Below are 19,702 nucleotides of genomic sequence, written 5' to 3'. Positions count from 1 at the left end.
CTAGGACTCCAAGGAACAAGGTTGGGGTTAACCAAAGCAGAGCAGATCTTAAGGTTTGTTTCTTTCTCTCAGGCCTCTAAAGCCTGGCGGAAAAACAAGATGGATGAATCAAAGCATGAGATCCACTCCCAGGTAGATGCCATCACAGCCGGTACTGCCTCCGTGGTAAACCTGACAGCAGGTAGGCTGGACAGCAGGCTCATTGTGTGTGGTGGGCGAGCGAGTGCAAGCAGAGTGTGACTGGCTCAGGAGTGACTGCACCTTGACTCATGGAAGGGAGTGTATGTGTACGTCTCTCTCAGGAAGTGTGTGTGACTAACTGCCGATGATGCCCCTTCTCGGTCCGTCATCTAGCCTGGCCTGTCTCTCACACACGCTCCTCTTCCTCCTCCTCCCCTCAGGGGACCCTGCAGAGACAGACTATACTGCAGTGGGCTGTGCAGTCACCACCATCTCCTCCAACCTGACGGAGATGTCCCGTGGCGTGAAGCTGCTGGCCGCCCTGCTGGAGGATGAAGGCAGCAGTGGCCGTCCCCTGCTGCAGGCAGCGAAGGGCCTTGCCGGGGCAGTGTCAGAACTGTTGCGCAGTGCCCAGCCAGCCAGTGCTGAGGTCAGGAGCCATGGGGCTGGCGCTAGGGAGCAGCAAGGGTTCAAATCCAAGGACAAGGGGGTGGGCAGTCCAAGTAGCAGGATGGAGGCGTGCGACCCATGGGCACATAGTACCCGTGGGCATGTGGGCAGGGGTTGGGCAGCTTCTGACTGGTGTTCACTCTCCACAGCCCCGTCAGAACCTGCTGCAAGCAGCTGGGAACGTGGGCCAGGCCAGTGGGGAGCTGTTGCAGCAAATTGGGGAAAGTGATACTGACCCCCACTTCCAGGTTGGTGACTTACCCAACCCCCAGAACCCCAGCTTCTAGGAGGTGACCTCTGATCCTGAGTCCAGCTCCTAGTCCTGCTACTCTGAATTGACCCCTCAGAGCCAACCTGAACCTCTGTTTCCAGAAATGACAGTGGGAACCTCTAGTCCCTTTTTGGGGGATGATGATTCAGAACCCCTGAATCCAAACTTAACCACTAGTTTACCCTCGGCCCTAATTGATGATATTTTTTAGCCTCCTGTCATCTTTTCCCTCTTTCCCACATGTAATCCTGGCCCCAACTTGAGGACCCCTCCAGTCCTTTAGATCTTATCACCCTGGACTCTGTTCCTCTAGCCCACCCTGCCCCACCCCGTGCCAGTTTCCTCAGCTGACTTGTCATCCTGGATTTCCCATGCAGATATGTGCACCCAGAGGGTCTGGGGTTCGATCTCGCTCTGATCCCCCCACGGTAACGGCCTCTGGCCTGGGCCTTCCCAGCTTTGTCCTCTCTGAGCCGTATACACTCGCTTTTGCTCCTCTCCCCCAGCGTCCTGGGGGAGCAGGAGATGGGGAGGAAGGGCTCAGGAAGTAGCATCAGGGAGGGTAGTACAGGGACTTGTTCCCAAGACTCCAGGGTGACTGCTTCCAACCAAGATTGAGAAGGAGTAGAGAAAAGAAGCTGGGGATGGGAGGGCTCCCCGAGGTACCTCCTCACTCCATCCCCGTGACAGCACTGCCCTTCCCTCCCATCGCCACCGAGTGTATCCGCCTCGCACGTTTCTCCCTTTGGTGTAGGCTCTGTTTCTCTCGGTGTGTGTTTGTTCCACGGTGGGGGTTCTATCCTACTGGGCGCTCAAGGCAGGGGCTTGGGGTAGGTTCTGGTTGCTTCTGCATACACTGTCCTGTGATTGGAGTCAGTGGGAATAATGAACCAGCTTATGCCTCTGAGAAGGGTCCAGGTATCCTAAGCCCAATCTCAGGCCATGCTGACCGCTCTTTTCTCACAGGACGTACTAATGCAACTAGCCAAGGCCGTGGCAAGTGCTGCAGCTGCTCTGGTCCTCAAGGCCAAGAGTGTGGCCCAGCGGACAGAGGACTCGGGGCTTCAGACCCAGGTTATTGCTGCGGCAACACAGTGTGCCCTGTCCACCTCCCAGCTGGTGGCCTGCACCAAGGTGAGTCCCAGAGGTTGCTCTAGCCTGTGCCAAGGGCTGATGCTGCCGCCCACACGAGACCCTCTCATTTTATCTTTTTGGCTCCTGAGACCTCATTACCCAATTCAGTGACGATTGTGAACACCACAAACACCCCACTTCATGACTCCTTTCCCTTGCTTCCATCTCTTACACCTAGTTTGCCCACAGGTGGTGGCACCTACAATCAGCTCACCTGTCTGTCAAGAGCAGCTGGTGGAGGCCGGACGACTAGTAGCCAAAGCCGTGGAAGGCTGTGTGTCTGCCTCCCAGGCAGCCACCGAAGATGGACAGCTCCTGCGGGGGGTAGGAGCAGCAGCCACAGCTGTCACCCAGGCCCTGAATGAGCTGCTGCAGCATGTAAGGGCCCACGCCACAGGGGCTGGGCCTGCTGGCCGCTATGACCAGGCCACTGACACCATCCTTACAGTCACCGAGAACATCTTCAGCTCCATGGGTGATGCTGGTAAGGACACCACTCCCGGGAGACAAAGAGCACCAGTGAGGTTTGCCAAGCCCATTGGACATTCCCTTGTAGACCTCACCTCCCTCTAAGGACTCAGCACAGTAGATTGGGTGTTTAATCTCCAGTTCCTCATCTGAAAAGCTGGAATGTAATCCCTGCTCTGCCTTCCTTAGCACATTTAAAGAATATATCCAAGTGGTTACAAAAATAGATGGAAAGTGGCATCACCACCAGAAGCCTTCACCAGTAGTTTTCCATCCTTTCAAGGCTATTTGCTAAAAACATCCATTGAAGACTATTTTCCCTCCCGTCAGAGCCCTCCTGTCAGAGCCCACCAGGAAATCTATTTCTTTTCAAGATCCTAAAGCCAGAAAACAATAACTTGAGGGCCGTCACTCGAGAATTTCCCCCAGTCTCTACTGTTTTGAAAAGCCCCGCCTATCTTGTCTACACCACTTTCCTGCACCCCAGCACCCTCTTTGTCTATGGCTTCCTCCCGATTGTACTGTGCTCTCAGGTGAGATGGTGCGACAGGCCCGCATCCTAGCCCAAGCCACGTCTGACCTGGTCAATGCCATCAAGGCTGATGCCGAAGGGGAGAGTGATCTGGAGAATTCCCGCAAGCTGTTAAGCGCTGCCAAGATCCTCGCTGATGCCACAGCTAAGATGGTGGAGGCTGCCAAGGTACCGGAACTTCTGTGCAGACTCCCAGACTCATCCCTGAAGGGAAATAGAACCGTCTAGACAGTTATCCTCTTCCCATGTGCAGACCCAGGAGAAGCAGAAAATACAAGAGAACAAATAGAGGAGCATTCAGGAAGTAACTGCATCCCTAAGCTGCGGGTGGGTGGTGGCTTAGACTTCCAGCCAGTGTCATTTCCAAAGTCCTCACTGACTGGCTGGCAACCAAACCCTTTTGCTTTCTCTAAGTCTGAGGTCTGCTTTTCCTACCTTTCCCTACTTTGCTGCCACAACCTGCCTGTGATCCTTCTGCTTCCTGGTGTCTTCTGTGAATGCATGTAAGCCTTCAGTCCCAGGGCTCCGCTGTTAGCCCTGCAAAGACAGTGCAGTGGGACGCAGGGACACAGGGTGCAGAGGACCGTCAGGAAGAAGCCAACAGATTCCCAGGCCCGGGGTTCTTCAGTTTGCAGGAGTGACCAGGTTCTCTGCTTTTGTGTTGCTGAGATTCCCTACTCTAAACTGCATCCTGCTTGTCCCTGATCAACCCCATTGCCTAGTGGCATTTTGTGGGGAATGGAAGGAGAAACATGGCCCCTTCCCCAAAGAGGAGAAGAAGAAACAGTTCCACCTAAAGAATGGATTTCAGCATCCTAAAGGGGCTCCAGGGTCCCCCCAAGGTTTCCAATTCGCCTACCTAAAGCAGCTCACCTCACAGGTGATTACCTTTCAGTGGGGATATTAGAAGTGACTTCAGGAGAAAAAGTCTGAGTCTAGAGGGGTCAGAGCAGAGCTTATTCAGGATCCACAGGGCTGCGGGGTGGTGACTGTGTGTCCACCTCTCTCAGGGAGCAGCCGCCCACCCTGACAGTGAGGAACAACAGCAGCGACTTCGGGAGGCAGCTGAGGGTCTACGCATGGCGACTAATGCGGCTGCGCAGAATGCCATCAAAAAAAAGCTGGTGCAGCGCCTGGAGGTGAGGCTGGGAAACAAATCAGGAGCGAGAGAGGGTGGGTGCTGTGGGAGGACTGAAAAAAAATGGAGAGGTGTGCGGAGAGAAAGTCACTTAATACTTCCTTGCAGGGTGGCATGGGCAGGATAAGCCAGGTAGCCCCTTGAGTATGGGAAAGCCTGGGGCTTGTCCTGACTACTCTGTCCTCACAGCATGCAGCCAAGCAGGCTGCAGCCTCAGCTACCCAGACCATTGCTGCAGCCCAACATGCAGCCGCCACCCCCAAGGTCTCTGCTGGGCCCCAGCCCCTGCTGGTGCAGAGCTGCAAGGTAAGACTCCAGGATGCATGTGGGGGCAGGAGAAGGTGTGGGAGAAGAGGGACTTTCCCCCAGGCCGGGGTGGAGGTGGGGGATTCTCATGACATTTTCACCTACAGGCTGTGGCAGAACAGATTCCACTGCTGGTGCAGGGCGTCCGAGGGAGCCAAGCTCAGCCTGACAGTCCCAGTGCCCAGCTAGCCCTCATTGCTGCCAGCCAGAGCTTCCTGCAGGCAAGGCACTCTCTCCCCACCTCTCAGACTAGACCCTTCCCACCCTTCTAAGTCCCATAGATCTCGCACAGTTTAAATCTCTGCGAGTAGCCTCTGTCCCAGTATTGAGCCCGAGTGCTCACCACATCCTGTCAGTCCCTGTACCAAGCCCAGAGGAAAGATGGTGCCCTTTATCTGCCCACCTGTTCCCCTACAGCCAGGTGGGAAGATGGTGGCAGCTGCGAAGGCCTCAGTGCCAACAATTCAGGACCAGGCTTCGGCCATGCAGCTGAGTCAGTGTGCTAAAAACCTTGGCACCGCGTTGGCTGAACTTCGTACTGCTGCCCAGAAGGTATGGGAGCTGGCACTCGTTTTGGAAGCTGAGGGTAGAGTCCTGATGATGGGGAATCTGCAGAATAACTGGAAACGGGGATAATCATATAACCTGAAGCATCAGTGGGACAGAGCAGTACCTCCCACCCTCACATCATTGTAGGCTCAGGAGGCGTGTGGACCTTTGGAGATGGATTCTGCACTGAGTATGGTACAGAATCTGGAGAGAGACCTGCAGGAGGTGAAGGCAGCAGCTCGAGACGGCAAGCTTAAACCCTTACCTGGGGAGACGGTAAGTATTCCTAAACTTCATTCTTACTCAAGCTCTGAAGTCTGAATTCCCTCCTGTGCCCCAGAGCTTCCCCATACCTCATTTAAACTACCAGATTTCCCCAAGGAGCTTCCTAGTTTCCCTCTTCTCAGTTCCTTCTGCACTGGATCCCCCTTGAGACGCCCCTTCATCCCTAGATGGAGAAATGTGCCCAGGACTTGGGCAACAGCACCAAAGCAGTGAGCTCTGCCATCGCCAAGCTCCTGGGGGAGATAGCTCAGGGCAATGAGAATTATGCAGGTATGTGGGCAGGGCCAGGAATTGGGCATATGGTGAGGGGGATGGAGGAATAGGAGCTGACAGAGAGGAAAGCACTGGGATCAAGTGCCTTGCCCTTCCTCTCCCTTGTCTCCCAGGTATTGCCGCTCGGGATGTGGCAGGTGGGCTGCGATCACTGGCTCAGGCTGCGAGGGGTGTAGCTGCCCTGACGTCAGATCCTGCAGTGCAGGCCATTGTGCTTGACACGGCCAGTGATGTACTGGACAAGGCCAGCAGCCTCATCGAGGAGGCGAAAAAGGCAGCTGGCCATCCAGGGGACCCTGAAAGCCAGCAGCGGCTTGCCCAGGTCAGTACTGGGAAGGGGCCACTTTCTCCCTCTCCCCCAGGCCCCATCAGTAGGCCCACTGTGATTGGAGCAAAGCCTAAGCCACACTGACAGGGACAGCTTCTAAGGTCTGCTCTTGAGATCTCCTCCCCAGATCCCACCCTTTCTCTCCATCCTAGTACAAGTGCCTCAGTCAGACTGAGTCACGGGCCCAGCTAAAGCCCAAGTTGGGGGAAGTTTGATCACTGTCATTAATACCCTAATTTCACCTACTCAACTACAACATCCCCTTTCCTCTTTCGTTTCAGAGGCAACAGAGCAGTTATCTGCCATGTCCTATGGGTGGAGGTGATGTCCCACTGTTCCATTTTGGCAACCCCCTGTCAACCTCTCATCTCTTTCCTACCTCAGGTGGCGAAAGCAGTGACCCAGGCTCTGAATCGCTGTGTCAGCTGCCTACCTGGCCAGCGAGATGTGGATAATGCCCTGAAAACAGTGGGAGATGCCAGCAAGCGACTCCTGAGTGACTCGGTAGGAGAACTGAGGGTGTGAGGGGAACATAGGAGCCAAAAAACTCCGAGCTTCTCCTTCCACCTGTAGAACTCTCCTTGACCTTGACTTCCCAGATGTATCTGCTTTCATTAGCCCCAGGCTCTAGGCCCACCTTCCAGCACTCCTTTACCAAGCTGTGCCTCGCATCATTCCTCATTTTTGCACCCCACTTTCTCTCTCACCCTGCAGCTTCCCGCTAGCACCGGGACATTTCAAGAAGCTCAGAGCCGGTTGAATGAAGCTGCTGCTGGGCTGAATCAGGCAGCCACAGAACTGGTGCAGGCCTCTCGGGGAACCCCTCAGGACCTGGCTCGAGCCTCAGGACGATTTGGACAGGACTTCAGCACCTTCTTGGAAGCTGGCGTGGAGATGGCAGGACAAGCTCCGGTATGAAGAGGCACAGCGTTTAGTTCAAGGGTTAGATAGGAGGCACCTGTGTGGCCTTGCAGGCCTGCCCTGCTCCTGGCTCCCTCCCCTCCCAAATCTGTAGCGGCACTTGAGTGTCTGGGACAGAAGACCCCTTTTAGAGACAGACAGGAAAGGACTGGACAATATATTGATGGACCTCCTCGCCTTCAACAGAGCCAGGAGGACCGGGCCCAGGTCGTGTCCAACTTGAAGGGCATCTCCATGTCTTCAAGCAAACTTCTTTTGGCCGCCAAGGCCCTGTCCACAGACCCTGCTGCCCCCAACCTCAAGAGTCAGCTGGCTGCAGCTGCCCGGTAAGTAGGAGCTGGGAAGCCCAGCCCTGGAGTGTTAGAGAGACTTGTGGGGAGCTCTTCATGAGATGTCCCCAGCTTAGGAGTGGTCCCACCCAAAAGAGAAATAGCTAGGGACTCACTTTGTAGATGGGACCCAGGAATGCTGGCCTACCCGTGCATCCATTCTCTCACCCTTCTGTTCCTGTCAGGGCGGTGACCGACAGCATCAACCAACTCATCACCATGTGTACCCAGCAGGCGCCAGGCCAGAAAGAGTGTGACAATGCCCTGCGGGAATTGGAGGTTGGCAATGGGCAAGCTAACTGGGCTGGAGATTGAAGAGGGTGTTATGGGTCTAGGGGTGCAGGAGGTGTCTTGGATCTTACTTCACTCTCCACCTACAGACTGTCCGGGAACTCCTAGAGAACCCAGTCCAGCCCATCAATGACATGTCCTACTTTGGCTGCCTGGACAGTGTAATGGAGAACTCGAAGGCAAGTACAGCTGGGAACCCAGGAGGGCAGGGGGCAGAAAGATGGAACCAACCAGGGGCCGCTCTACCCCTCTGATGATGACCTGACTCCTGATACTCTCTGTTCCTCAGGTACTGGGTGAGGCCATGACTGGCATCTCCCAAAATGCCAAGAACGGAAACCTGCCAGAGTTCGGAGAGGCCATTTCCACAGCCTCCAAGGCCCTCTGCGGTTTCACCGAGGCAGCCGCCCAGGTTATTCTCCTGAGATGATTCCTGGAATGCCCTGCTTTCCTTTTCCCTACCTCTTCATAGCCTGACACATATGTAGATAAATCAAGAAGTTATGTTTGCAAAACCAGCTCTGTGGAAACGGGTTCTTCCCACCTCCTGAAATGCAGATATTTGTCAATAATCATAGAACCCCAACAGTTCTGATTGCAGTCACTCCTACACTTCATGCCTTGGGTTAGGGTTGCTCTGTCCAACCACTGGGCCTTTTCCAGCCCTGGCTTTCTTGGTATATACTAATTAGTATGTGCAAATAATTTGTCACGTAATTACTACTCTATCAAAATAGGACCAGTAACTAAATTTCCAGTTATTTGAATTACTACTTAACTTTGCCTTTTACTACATTATAAAGTATAAAACAACCAATTAGCTCTGACAGTGTTTTGCTTTAGGATACACGTCCTTAATACTGACTTGGACTGCTTACCTGAAAGCCTACCATCCGGCTCCCTCAGGCTCCCCTACCTCCCATCGCCCTGTTCTCTTGGGTGGCCTCCTCTATATGCCTTAACTTATTTCTGGAAAAGCATAAAGAGAAAAAAAGCAAACTCGAAGTACGAATCCAACCTTACAATGGTCTTGAAATCATAAAAACAATGTTGGCAACCATTACACCCATTCCCCTTTCCTCTTTCCAAATCTCTGAAGCTTGGAGGTGTTGTAAATTTAATTAGCCTAACAACCTCCAAGTTTTAGAACTACCGTATTTTGCCATATATAATGCGCACTCACATTTCTGGCCCAAACTTTCAGGGGAAAAAACCTTTCATTTTAATTTTTTTAATTCAAATTTTTATTTGTTTACATTTAGGTACTTGGTTTTTATATTATAAAGGAATTTTAGGATTTATTTTTTAATATATTATGGCACAAGAAATTTTATGTAACAAATAATTACAAAACACAAGAACAGTTACAAGGTACAAGAAATTTTATGTACCATTAACAAATTTACAATATTAACACATCATAGAAGACCAAGAATTCTTCATTGTTGCAAGTTCATTGTAAGTTCAACAAAACTGATGCTCATATTCCGGGGTATTATTTTGCATGTAGATATCGTTGATTTCTAGAGTTACACTTTTAACTCATAAGCACAAGTAAAAGAACTAAAAACATTTATATACGGAATTAATACTATCCATATATAATGAGCATCCTCCTTTTTCCCTCACAAATTAGGGCAAAAAGTGCGCATTATACACTAGGGCAAAAAGTGCGCATTATACACGGCAAAATACAGTATGTCTTTAAGTGATTCTTTGTGTGCAGATGGTATGGTGGGTGGGGGCAGCTGTTGGGCTTTCTGTAGTGTCACTATAGTTTGTTAATACCTTTCATTTGTTAATTATGGTTTAATTTGTTAACTTTGTTAATATTGTTTAATATCTTGTTCAGTTTGTTAATGCCTAGTTTGTTAATACCTCCACTAACATAGTCCTGGCTTCTAAACTTACCCCTAGTCCCCTTTGTCCCCACTATCACTATTCGATTCCTACCTGAAGACTCTTCTTTACTCCTCATTTTCAAACTTCTCTCTCCCCAGGCTGCATATCTGGTTGGCGTCTCTGACCCCAACAGCCAAGCTGGACAGCAAGGGCTGGTGGAGCCCACACAGTTTGCCCGTGCAAACCAGGCAATTCAGATGGCCTGTCAGAGTTTGGGGGAGTCTGGCTGTACCCAGGCCCAGGTAACTTAAGGGAACAGGTACCATGGGCAAGTCTGGGAAGGGATGCCAAGCCAGGGTGGACTGGCCCGTGGGGAAAGGAGGAGATGTGGGCAATATGGGGAAGAAGAGGGCTAAGAGCCATCTCTGACCTTCCACACACGATTTCTCTTTGGTAATTGTCTTCTGCCATGTTTCTCATCATTCTTTCGGTTGTTTCTAAGTTCACAACTTCTCTGTAGACGTTTGAGCTTACTCTCTTACTGACCCCATTAGGAATTCTCTTTCATCTTACTGACCCCGTTAGTGTTTGTCTTTCTTCTTCCCCCTCCCCCACACCCTGTTCATCTTTGAGTATCTCTGTCTCCCAGATCTGAACTTTCCAGGTGACTCTGTCTTTCCTAAGGAGAAATCCAAAGGTATTGCTCTCCATCCCGCAACCTGCAAGCAGCTCCTCCGTGGGTGTGTACACTTCCCTCCTGCCCTCATGGCTCTTCCATGTGTCTGTTTCCTCAGGTGCTCTCGGCAGCCACCATTGTGGCCAAACACACCTCTGCACTGTGTAACAGCTGCCGCCTGGCTTCTGCTCGTACCGCCAATCCTACCGCCAAGCGCCAGTTTGTACAGTCAGCCAAGGAGGTGGCCAACAGCACAGCCAATCTTGTCAAGACCATCAAGGTTCCCAATGTTTGAATTCTCTGCCTCTCTTTGACCTATCCAGTCTTCTCTTTCTTGGGTATCCCCATCATTCCCTGAGGCCTTCTACTAAATCCCTTCTTCCTGAGCTCTTTCCTATGTATCTTGGCCATCACCAATCTCCCCACACCTTTAAGCCCAAGAGGGAGAGCTGGGCTTCACCCCCTTTGCCTCTAGTCTATCCTGAGGGCCTCTCTGTCACCCACTCCAGGCGCTAGACGGGGCCTTCACGGATGAGAACCGTGCCCAGTGCCAAGCAGCAACAGCCCCTCTGCTGGAGGCTGTGGACAACCTGAGTGCCTTTGCATCTAACCCTGAGTTTGCCAGCATTCCTGCCCAGATCAGCCCTGAGGTGAGGCAGCCTGAAGGGAGAACCAATGAGCCAGCTGCCACCTCATCTCGGGAGTTGTGAGACTTACCTGCTTCCTGCCCTCTCCCCAGGGCCGGGCTGCCATGGAGCCCATTGTGATCTCTGCCAAGACAATGTTGGAGAGTGCTGGGGGACTCATTCAGACAGCCCGGGCCCTGGCAGTCAATCCCCGGGACCCCCCACGCTGGTCCGTGCTAGCTGGCCACTCCCGTACAGTCTCGGACTCCATCAAGAAGCTTATTACAAGCATGAGGTATTGAGGGGATGGAGAACCAGTGTGACTGGGGGACATATATTGGGGAGGGATGGGCACTTCGGTGCAATTAGATGGGCTAGTGTTGGAGGATACCTGTTACCAAGACTTAGGGGACATAGGGGTGAACAGGCCAGCCTTGTTTGAAGGGGATGTTCTTGGTATGGGAGCCTGTGATGTGTCTGCAGGGATAAGGCCCCGGGGCAGCTGGAGTGTGAGACGGCCATCGCAGCTCTGAACAGCTGTCTGCGCGACCTCGACCAGGCTTCCCTTGCCGCAGTCAGCCAGCAGCTTGCTCCCCGGGAGGGGATCTCGCAAGAGGTAAGGGGGCAGAGGGTTATGTGAAGCGTTGTGTCTGGCAAGAGAGATGGCAGACTTGAGGAAGATGGGGGACTCAGTAGTGGGTTTCACAGAGGCATCAAGAGGATGGACCATGCCAGGGGCAGTTAGTTAATTTGGTATGGAAGGAACAGTGGGGTCCTGTGCAAGCAGAGGGGCCTGTTCCAGGTCACAGGGCTAACGTCCGCTTCCTCCCCAGGCCTTACACACTCAGATGCTCACAACAGTGCAGGAGATCTCCCACCTTATTGAGCCACTGGCCAGTGCTGCCCGGGCTGAAGCCTCCCAGCTGGGACACAAGGTACCTGGGGAGACAAGTGGGAAGTCCTGGGGGTAGGGTGAAGAGAGTGCCTGGCCCAGCTGACCCCCATTCCAACCCCTTGCCTCAGGTGTCTCAGATGGCCCAGTACTTTGAGCCACTCACCCTGGCTGCGGTAGGTGCCGCCTCCAAGACCCTGAGCCACCCACAGCAGATGGCACTCCTGGACCAAACTAAAACCTTGGCAGAGTCTGCCTTGCAGTTACTGTACACAGCCAAGGAGGCTGGTGGTAACCCCAAGGTAGGGAGAGCTGGGAGGGAGGGGCTACCACTAGTTAGGGGTCAGGGAAGCCGGAACAGGACCCCCCTCCACTCACTCTACCCCACAGCAAGCAGCTCACACCCAGGAAGCCCTGGAGGAGGCTGTGCAGATGATGACAGAGGCCGTAGAGGACCTGACAACAACCCTCAATGAGGCAGCCAGTGCTGCTGGGGTCGTGAGTGGCATGGTGGACTCCATCACCCAGGCCATCAACCAGGTTAGAGTCTTAGGGCGCCTGTGGGCACTGAGGCTACCCTGGGCCAGGGTTCCTGAGCACAGTGGCAGAGGCCCTGATCATCTTCCCCATTTCCCCATCCTCCCCCCTCAGCTAGATGAAGGACCAATGGGTGAACCAGAAGGTTCCTTCGTGGATTACCAGACAACTATGGTGCGGACAGCCAAGGCCATTGCTGTCACTGTTCAGGAGATGGTGAGTGTGAGGGAGTATAAGAGGACTGCCCTTGGAGAGCTGAGTTTGGGCATAATTTCCCACCTTTTCCATTATTACTAGGTAACCAAGTCAAACACCAGCCCTGAAGAGCTGGGCCCTCTCGCGAACCAGCTGACCAGCGACTACGGCCGTCTAGCCTCACAAGCCAAGCCTGCAGCTGTGGCTGCTGAAAATGAAGAGGTAAACATGGAGGCAGCTCGGACCTTGCCCCAACTCTTCCCACAGAACCCCAGTGGCATGTCACTTGTTCCTGTCTTGTCAGCCTCTGGGGCTATCCCACCCTCAGTTCCCTCTAGTCTTTCATAAAAAGGGAAACACACCGTCAGGGCCATTGCACTGAAGAGTAATCAGGGGTCTGTAGGGACGGGATCAAAGCCTTCAGTCACAGGGATAAGGAAGACAGCCCAGGATCTGGGTTTCCTGGCCTGCCACTGTTGCCTCTGCCCGCCCTCGTCTGGGCCTATGACTACTGCTCTGTTCTGCTGCAAGTGTATATTCCCTTTAGTTCTTCCTTGTTATAGATCCATGAAGCTCTTCCCTAAGCTCCTGGCTTTCCAAGAAAGCAAGTAATTGGATCTTAGCAAAACACACCTAATCCCCAATCCCAAAACCCTCCACAACCACATACAGGCCAAATTGTAATCCATGGCTCTCTGATTCAAGTAGCCCAGCACAAAGTGCTTCTTCCCTCCTTTTCACTATGCTTAACACAATCCTCACCAGTTGGTGCCCACATGCTATTATTATACGTGTGTAATAACCTCCCACCGAAAGGTGAAACAGGAAAAGTCTGTGTGCTCCGATGCATGTTTTTTTTTAGGTCCTTGGTGACTCTTCTGAGCACAGTGGAGGTACCCTGAGTTCCTCTTGTGAAATCCATTTTCCTTTTCCATCTGCTAACAGATAGGTGCCCACATCAAGCACCGGGTACAGGAGCTGGGACACGGCTGTTCTGCTCTGGTCACCAAGGCAGGCGCCCTGCAGTGTAGCCCCAGTGACGCCTACACCAAGAAGGAGCTCATAGAATGTGCCCGGAGAGTCTCCGAAAAGGTGCCTGTGCTCATCCCTGTGGACTGAAGGGCTGGCTCCCCAACCCTGCAGCCTTTCCCGTCCTCCTCCAGCCTTCCGAGCCCTCTTCTCTGTCCCTTCTCCCGAGCACCAGTGACCTTTCTCTTTCACATGGCCCCCACCACAGTCACCACATGACTTTCCTCTCCCAGGTCTCTCACGTGCTGGCTGCGCTCCAGGCGGGGAATCGTGGCACCCAGGCCTGCATCACGGCAGCCAGTGCTGTGTCCGGCATCATTGCCGACCTCGACACCACCATCATGTTTGCTACTGCTGGCACCCTCAATCGGGAAGGTGCTGAAACCTTCGCTGACCACCGGTGAGGAGGAAACGGGGCCTCAGGGAGGAGGGGGCGGGTGGGGCCAGAAGAGGCTGGAGGGGCAGGGGGCTGGGTCTGAGGAAGGCTGACTAGGCTGGGCCCACCCTCAGGGAGGGCATTCTGAAGACGGCGAAGGTGCTGGTGGAGGACACCAAGGTCCTGGTGCAGAATGCAGCTGGCAGCCAGGAGAAGTTGGCACAGGCTGCCCAGTCCTCTGTGGCCACCATCACCCGCCTCGCTGACGTGGTCAAGCTGGGTGCAGCCAGCCTAGGAGCCGAGGACCCTGAGACCCAGGTATCGACCTGACACCCCGAATCCTGGTCAGATTCACTTCCTATTCCCCCTTTTCCTCCTACAGACCAGAGCTTCTGCTCTCCCACACAGGTGGTGCTGATCAACGCAGTGAAAGACGTGGCCAAGGCCCTGGGAGATCTCATCAGTGCAACAAAGGCTGCAGCTGGCAAAGTTGGGGACGACCCTGCTGTGTGGCAGCTCAAGAACTCTGCCAAGGTGGGCGGGGTGACAGCAACCTCAGGAGAGGGAGCAGATCAACGTTCCTCTTGTTCCTTAAAATGATCCCCACCCCCACCCCTGTGACACCCCTAGGTGATGGTGACCAATGTGACGTCGTTGCTCAAGACTGTGAAAGCCGTGGAAGATGAGGCTACCAAAGGCACGCGGGCCCTGGAGGCAACCACAGAACACATACGGCAGGAACTGGCGGTGAGCAGAAGTCTGAGGTGTCAGGGCCTCGAGTCACAGAGGGGGCGAGCCAGACAGTGAGCCCCTGCCTCCCATATTCACAGAAGTGCAGACAGTCACACACATACTTCTCGCTCCTTGCCAAACTTCCTAAGTGAGCTACACTCACGTCTTTCCCTTCCTCACCTTTGTACTCCTTAGCATTTGACAATTACCTCCTTTCACCACCGTCCTCCCACTTTATCCAGTCACTAGTGGCCTCTTAGTTGTCACATCCAGTGGCCTCTTCTTGGCCTGCATCGTCTTCAAACATTTCCAAAGCATTTTGTTGTGGTAACAAGCTTCTCTTTGAAATTCTTGCTTCCTTTGCCTTCTGGATACCGGTGTTTTCTCTTGCCTGTCTACCACCTCTTCTGTACTCGTCATTGAATCACCTTCAGCATAGTAAACATAGAGCGCTTTCCACAATTGTACAAATAGCCTTCTTTCTTTGTTCTCTTCATTGGCAAGTGTAACTACTTTCATTATCATTGTCTAAGAAATTCACTTCCAGTTCTGAATGTAGTTCCTTTCCAGTGCCTGTGGGACGTCAGCACAGAGATGCAGTGCCTCCCAGCCAGCGTTTCTTTCTGACACGCTACGTCCTGTTAATAGTGGTAATAACCGCCCAGTCAGGAAGACTCCCCTCAGTCATCTTTGACTTCACTGTTTTATTCACCATATCCAGGCCATTGCCAAGGCCTTCCAACGACCCTTCTCCGTTCTCTTCTTTCCTCTCGCCCCTTTTCCCAATCCCACAGTCAGGTTCAGGTTTTCATTCGCCCTCCCTCCCTCCCGGGGACTATGGTACCAGGTTGCTACCTAGTCTTCCTGCCTTCAGTCTCTTTCACGCTCATCTCTCCTACTCATCTTTCTCATTTCTGAATTCATCTTTCTGATGTTCTGTTTTCATCTCTACGTGGAGATACCCAAATTAAAACTCTTAACTTTCTGCCTCCCAAACCTGATCATCTTTTCCTCATCTTTCTCAGTAAATGGCACCTTTTAGTAACTCCGTTCCTAAAGCTAAAAACACAGCTCTTAACATCTTTCTTTCAGTCCCCACAGCTATGCCCATCAGCAAGTCACCTTAGTGCTCCCTCCAGATCTCATGTTCTCTGCTCCCCATCTCTACCACCACCACCTTGTCCAAACCATCACCAATCCTTATCTGTATTTATGCCGTAGCCTCGATCTGATCTCCCTGCTTGCACACTCACGCCCCACAATCTATTCTCTCTACACAGTAACCAGAAGTATCTTTCTAAAATATAGATGGTGACTTCACTGCTTAAAACCTCTCAGTGACTGCCCTGGCATCTGGCACAATCCACATTCCTTACCATTGCCCTCCCGTTCCTATGGCCTCTGCTGACTTCCCCAAGCCCATCCTGTCCCGCTCTTCTCCCTTTCCATAGCCCAGGCCCAGAGCACTTGCTTCTCTCCAGCTTGCTGAACATCTGGCTCCTTTCAGTCCTTCAGGCTTCAGCTTAAGTGTCCCATCCTCAGAGAAGCCTTTCCTGACCCCCTATCTGAAATAGGACCTTGTTTTTATTTCTCCTCACAGCAACCTCTTTATTTCCTTCACAGCCCAGATCACAGTCTTTAGTTGTTCTGCTTGTTTACATGTTTTTAGTCTGTATCCAAAACTAGAATGTAAACTCATGAGAATAAGGACCTTGTCTACCTTTTTCCCCATTGCATTCCTAGCACCTCACACAGAATCTACCACCTAGCTGATCTTCAATAATTTGTTGAATGAACACATACATCAAAATATCTTTATGAATGTAAAATTCTGAGTTCCTTGGTCTGATACTCAAGGCCCCAACAACCTTTTCTCCATTATCCCTGTATTTTAGAACATTCCTTAATCCTCTCATACTTGTTATCCTGGTTACTCATGCCCTTCCATTTACCTAAAATACTCTCTGGTTATCTGTATCTCTTAAGACCCAAATCCTTCTTGCCCCACCTCTTCCACTTACCCCTTCAAATCTTCTCTATAGGAATGAAAACTCAACCCACAAGCTATACTGTTTTAATTTCAGACTCTTCCCAGTCACTTCAGTCAGGAATGATGACCAGCTGCCTGTTATTATATTAGCTGTGAATGTGTGGACTTCTCCAAGGACTTGACCTGCAATATGTACTTAGTGAATGCTTGTTGAAGGAACACATGGATGCATGAACCAAATTACACGAGTGCTACATTGTATTACAGTGTCACTCACTAAAATTTTTCTTCTTCTTCTGCCCCACCAGGTCTTCTGTTCCCCAGAGCCACCTGCCAAGACCTCTACTCCAGAAGATTTCATCCGAATGACTAAGGGTATCACTATGGCAACAGCCAAGGCTGTTGCCGCTGGCAACTCCTGTCGCCAGGAGGATGTCATTGCCACAGCCAATCTGAGTCGTCGTGCTATCGCAGATATGCTTCGGGCTTGCAAGGTAGAAACCCTGGTAGTGAGGCAGCTTTAGGGCAGAACATGGTAGGAGAGAAACTGCAGGGCCTAGGGGCACCTGGAGCTCTTTGGGATCCTAAAGCTAACATGTTATTCTGTGGCATAGGAAGCTGCCTACCACCCAGAAGTGGCGTCTGATGTGCGGCTTCGAGCCCTGCGCTACGGCCGGGAGTGCGCCACTGGCTACCTGGAACTGCTGGACCATGTGCTCCTGGTAAGGCAACAGTCGCCGCTCCCCTACCGGCCTCCCTGAATACACAGTTCTCTTCCCACACGCCTCGGCCCTAGCTCTCATGTTTTACTCAGATCTCCTCCCCGCCAGCTATTTCCCAGATCTGTTCTTGTTTCCGAACCTCCCTTCCACTGGGGCCCCATCTTTCTTGGCATTTTTGGTTCTCGCACTCACCTCTTCCTCCTCTTCTTTTTCTTATCTCCTCTCTTCCCACCTGACCTCCTCCTTCTCTACCTCCGTCATCTCTTCTCATTTCATCGTTCTCCTTGCTCCTTATCAGCCGGTGAGTGACACACAGCCCCACTGTCGTCACCTTATGTGCGGTGTGATGTCTGCAGTGCACTGGCCAGGCCGCCTGCTGTTGGAGGGCTGTGGTGTGAAGTAGTCTAGGAATGGAGTCAAGGAGCTCCCCTGATTTTTAGGTCAGGGTAGAAGCAAAGGTCTGATGCTCTCTGCTCCCTGCTCCCTTCTTCCCCAGACCCTGCAGAAGCCAAGCCCAGAATTGAAGCAGCAATTGACGGGACATTCAAAGCGTGTGGCTGGTTCAGTCACTGAGCTCATCCAGGCTGCTGAGGCCATGAAGGGTGAGGGGTGGCCAGGGCCAGGGAGGGAAGGGAAACCTTTGTCGTGGGGAAGACCCCTGCTTCCTGGTTGGACTGCTCTGAGCTGGCCTCTGCCTATAGTCCCCACAGGTGCCGGGGCCTGGTGGTAGTGACCAAGCTGCCCAGGGCTCCTGACCTCCTGCTCCAGCTTAGCCCCTTCCTTCCCCGCTTTGTCCTACCAGGAACAGAATGGGTGGACCCAGAGGACCCCACAGTCATCGCTGAGAATGAGCTCCTAGGAGCTGCAGCTGCCATTGAGGCTGCAGCCAAAAAGCTGGAGCAGTTGAAGCCCCGGGCCAAACCCAAGGTTAGTCCTGCTCCCTCCTTCTTTCCTACCCTCCTACTGGCAGAATCTTGCCCACCTTCCGCCCCCTCTTACTTTGCGTCTGTCTCTGCAACCTTTGTCTCTTCATTGCAGGAGGCGGATGAGTCCTTGAACTTTGAGGAGCAGATACTGGAAGCTGCCAAGTCCATTGCAGCAGCCACCAGTGCCCTGGTAAAGGCTGCATCAGCTGCCCAGAGGGAGCTGGTGGCCCAAGGGAAGGTAAGTCCTCGGATACGCAGAAGCGTGGGGTCAGCAGCAGCTTTGCTGTCCACACCAGCATTGTAGCAGGCGGCTTTCCCTTACACACGGAGAGCACAGGTCTGAGCAGCTTCTCCTGCTTCCTCCACAGGTGGGCGCTATTCCTGCCAACGCACTGGACGACGGGCAGTGGTCCCAGGGCCTCATTTCTGCTGTGAGTATACAACACCCACTAGGTCCTTCTGAGCTGGAGAGGCTTGAGAAGACTGAGTGGGAGAGGGGATAGACCAGGGTGAGAGGCATATTTTAATTTTATCTCCTCCCTTTAGGCCCGGATGGTGGCTGCAGCCACCAACAATCTGTGTGAGGCAGCCAATGCAGCTGTACAAGGCCACGCCAGCCAGGAGAAGCTCATCTCATCAGCCAAGCAAGTGGCTGCCTCCACGGCCCAGCTCCTTGTGGCCTGCAAGGTCAAGGCTGACCAGGACTCTGAGGCAATGAAACGGCTTCAGGTGAGGAACCCTCACCCATCCCATTGTACCTTGGGCTGTGCTGCTTTAAAGTGTCACCTCCAAGACATGCTTTTCTGTGGGGGGACTCTCAGCTGGGACCTTACCTGAGTCCACAAGCTCATGCTGCCTTCTCTCTGCGCAGGCTGCTGGCAATGCAGTAAAGCGAGCCTCGGATAACCTGGTGAAGGCGGCACAGAAGGCGGCAGCCTTTGAAGACCAGGAGAATGAGACAGTGGTGGTGAAGGAGAAGATGGTCGGGGGCATTGCCCAGGTGAGCTTCACCCCAGCCCCTCTGAGGGACACCGTCAGCAGAGCAGTCACGTTGCCTGTGCTGGTCCCAACTACCCCATACCCTAATGCACATACTTGCCGAACTGAGTCTCTGATTTCCGTCCCTCAGATCATTGCTGCACAGGAAGAAATGCTCCGGAAGGAACGAGAGCTGGAAGAGGCCCGGAAAAAGCTGGCCCAGATCCGACAGCAACAGTACAAGTTCCTGCCTTCAGAGCTTCGAGATGAGCACTAGGACAGCCGCTTCTATTTAACGCAGACCCAGCCCAGAGACTGTGCCTGCCACTGCCAAAGGCTTCTGGGCTGTCGGGCCCAACCTGCCCAACCCCAGCACTTCCCCAAGTGCCTGCCAAACCCCAGGCCTGGCCCTGCCCGGTCCCACTGCACAGCTTTGTCCCCTCCCAACTCCAAGTGCCTTCATGCCCTAGGGCCCCCTAAGTGCCTGCCCCTCCCCAGAGTATTAACGCTCCAAGAGTATTATTAACGCTGCTGTACCTCAATCTGAACCTCCCAGGGCCCGAGCCCTCTCCACCTTGCCAGCAGCTTCTCGCAAGTCTCCACAACCTCAACGCCACTCATCCTTTTTTGATACTGTCCTTCCTTGTACCCCCAGCTACCTGTGGGGGCCATGGGGTTATAAGCCCCAAGTAGGTCATGCTCCAATAAAGGTCATGCTGCCTGCAA

The 19,702-nt window shown here is 53.0% G+C and overlaps 1 protein-coding gene across 2 annotated transcripts in view; it reads left to right on the top strand.

Moving 5' to 3' along the window:
- TLN1 (talin 1) overlaps window positions 1–19,702 on the top strand; it is a 31,960-nt gene extending 12,258 nt beyond the window's left edge. The window contains exons 15-58 of one of the 2 annotated variants that reach the window (XM_081065633.1): window positions 73–181; window positions 402–610; window positions 780–878; window positions 1,279–1,329; window positions 1,868–2,035; window positions 2,225–2,519; window positions 3,037–3,203; window positions 4,046–4,174; window positions 4,363–4,479; window positions 4,587–4,700; window positions 4,897–5,031; window positions 5,176–5,304; window positions 5,481–5,583; window positions 5,700–5,908; window positions 6,299–6,418; window positions 6,629–6,826; window positions 7,022–7,161; window positions 7,350–7,443; window positions 7,545–7,634; window positions 7,745–7,867; window positions 9,456–9,599; window positions 10,092–10,253; window positions 10,483–10,623; window positions 10,713–10,894; window positions 11,083–11,215; window positions 11,433–11,534; window positions 11,623–11,793; window positions 11,882–12,031; window positions 12,143–12,244; window positions 12,326–12,445; window positions 13,169–13,315; window positions 13,486–13,652; window positions 13,763–13,946; window positions 14,037–14,162; window positions 14,259–14,375; window positions 16,659–16,844; window positions 16,965–17,072; window positions 17,569–17,674; window positions 17,875–17,999; window positions 18,111–18,236; window positions 18,367–18,429; window positions 18,545–18,727; window positions 18,870–18,998; window positions 19,128–19,702. In XM_081065633.1, the coding sequence (XP_080921759.1) occupies window positions 73–181; window positions 402–610; window positions 780–878; window positions 1,279–1,329; window positions 1,868–2,035; window positions 2,225–2,519; window positions 3,037–3,203; window positions 4,046–4,174; window positions 4,363–4,479; window positions 4,587–4,700; window positions 4,897–5,031; window positions 5,176–5,304; window positions 5,481–5,583; window positions 5,700–5,908; window positions 6,299–6,418; window positions 6,629–6,826; window positions 7,022–7,161; window positions 7,350–7,443; window positions 7,545–7,634; window positions 7,745–7,867; window positions 9,456–9,599; window positions 10,092–10,253; window positions 10,483–10,623; window positions 10,713–10,894; window positions 11,083–11,215; window positions 11,433–11,534; window positions 11,623–11,793; window positions 11,882–12,031; window positions 12,143–12,244; window positions 12,326–12,445; window positions 13,169–13,315; window positions 13,486–13,652; window positions 13,763–13,946; window positions 14,037–14,162; window positions 14,259–14,375; window positions 16,659–16,844; window positions 16,965–17,072; window positions 17,569–17,674; window positions 17,875–17,999; window positions 18,111–18,236; window positions 18,367–18,429; window positions 18,545–18,727; window positions 18,870–18,998; window positions 19,128–19,253 (6,099 nt within the window). In that variant the 3' untranslated portion in view covers window positions 19,254–19,702. The remainder of the gene's footprint in view (window positions 1–72; window positions 182–401; window positions 611–779; window positions 879–1,278; window positions 1,330–1,867; window positions 2,036–2,224; window positions 2,520–3,036; window positions 3,204–4,045; window positions 4,175–4,362; window positions 4,480–4,586; window positions 4,701–4,896; window positions 5,032–5,175; window positions 5,305–5,480; window positions 5,584–5,699; window positions 5,909–6,298; window positions 6,419–6,628; window positions 6,827–7,021; window positions 7,162–7,349; window positions 7,444–7,544; window positions 7,635–7,744; window positions 7,868–9,455; window positions 9,600–10,091; window positions 10,254–10,482; window positions 10,624–10,712; window positions 10,895–11,082; window positions 11,216–11,432; window positions 11,535–11,622; window positions 11,794–11,881; window positions 12,032–12,142; window positions 12,245–12,325; window positions 12,446–13,168; window positions 13,316–13,485; window positions 13,653–13,762; window positions 13,947–14,036; window positions 14,163–14,258; window positions 14,376–16,658; window positions 16,845–16,964; window positions 17,073–17,568; window positions 17,675–17,874; window positions 18,000–18,110; window positions 18,237–18,366; window positions 18,430–18,544; window positions 18,728–18,869; window positions 18,999–19,127) is intronic. The other variant, XM_081065634.1, reaches the window with a different exon arrangement.

Source organism: Rhinolophus hipposideros, assembly GCF_964194185.1.
Source record: "Rhinolophus hipposideros genome assembly, chromosome: 11".
Taxonomy (NCBI): domain Eukaryota; kingdom Metazoa; phylum Chordata; class Mammalia; order Chiroptera; family Rhinolophidae; genus Rhinolophus; species Rhinolophus hipposideros.
The sequence above is the reverse complement of the archived record's forward strand: the minus strand, read 5'-3'. Positions and strand labels throughout refer to the sequence as shown.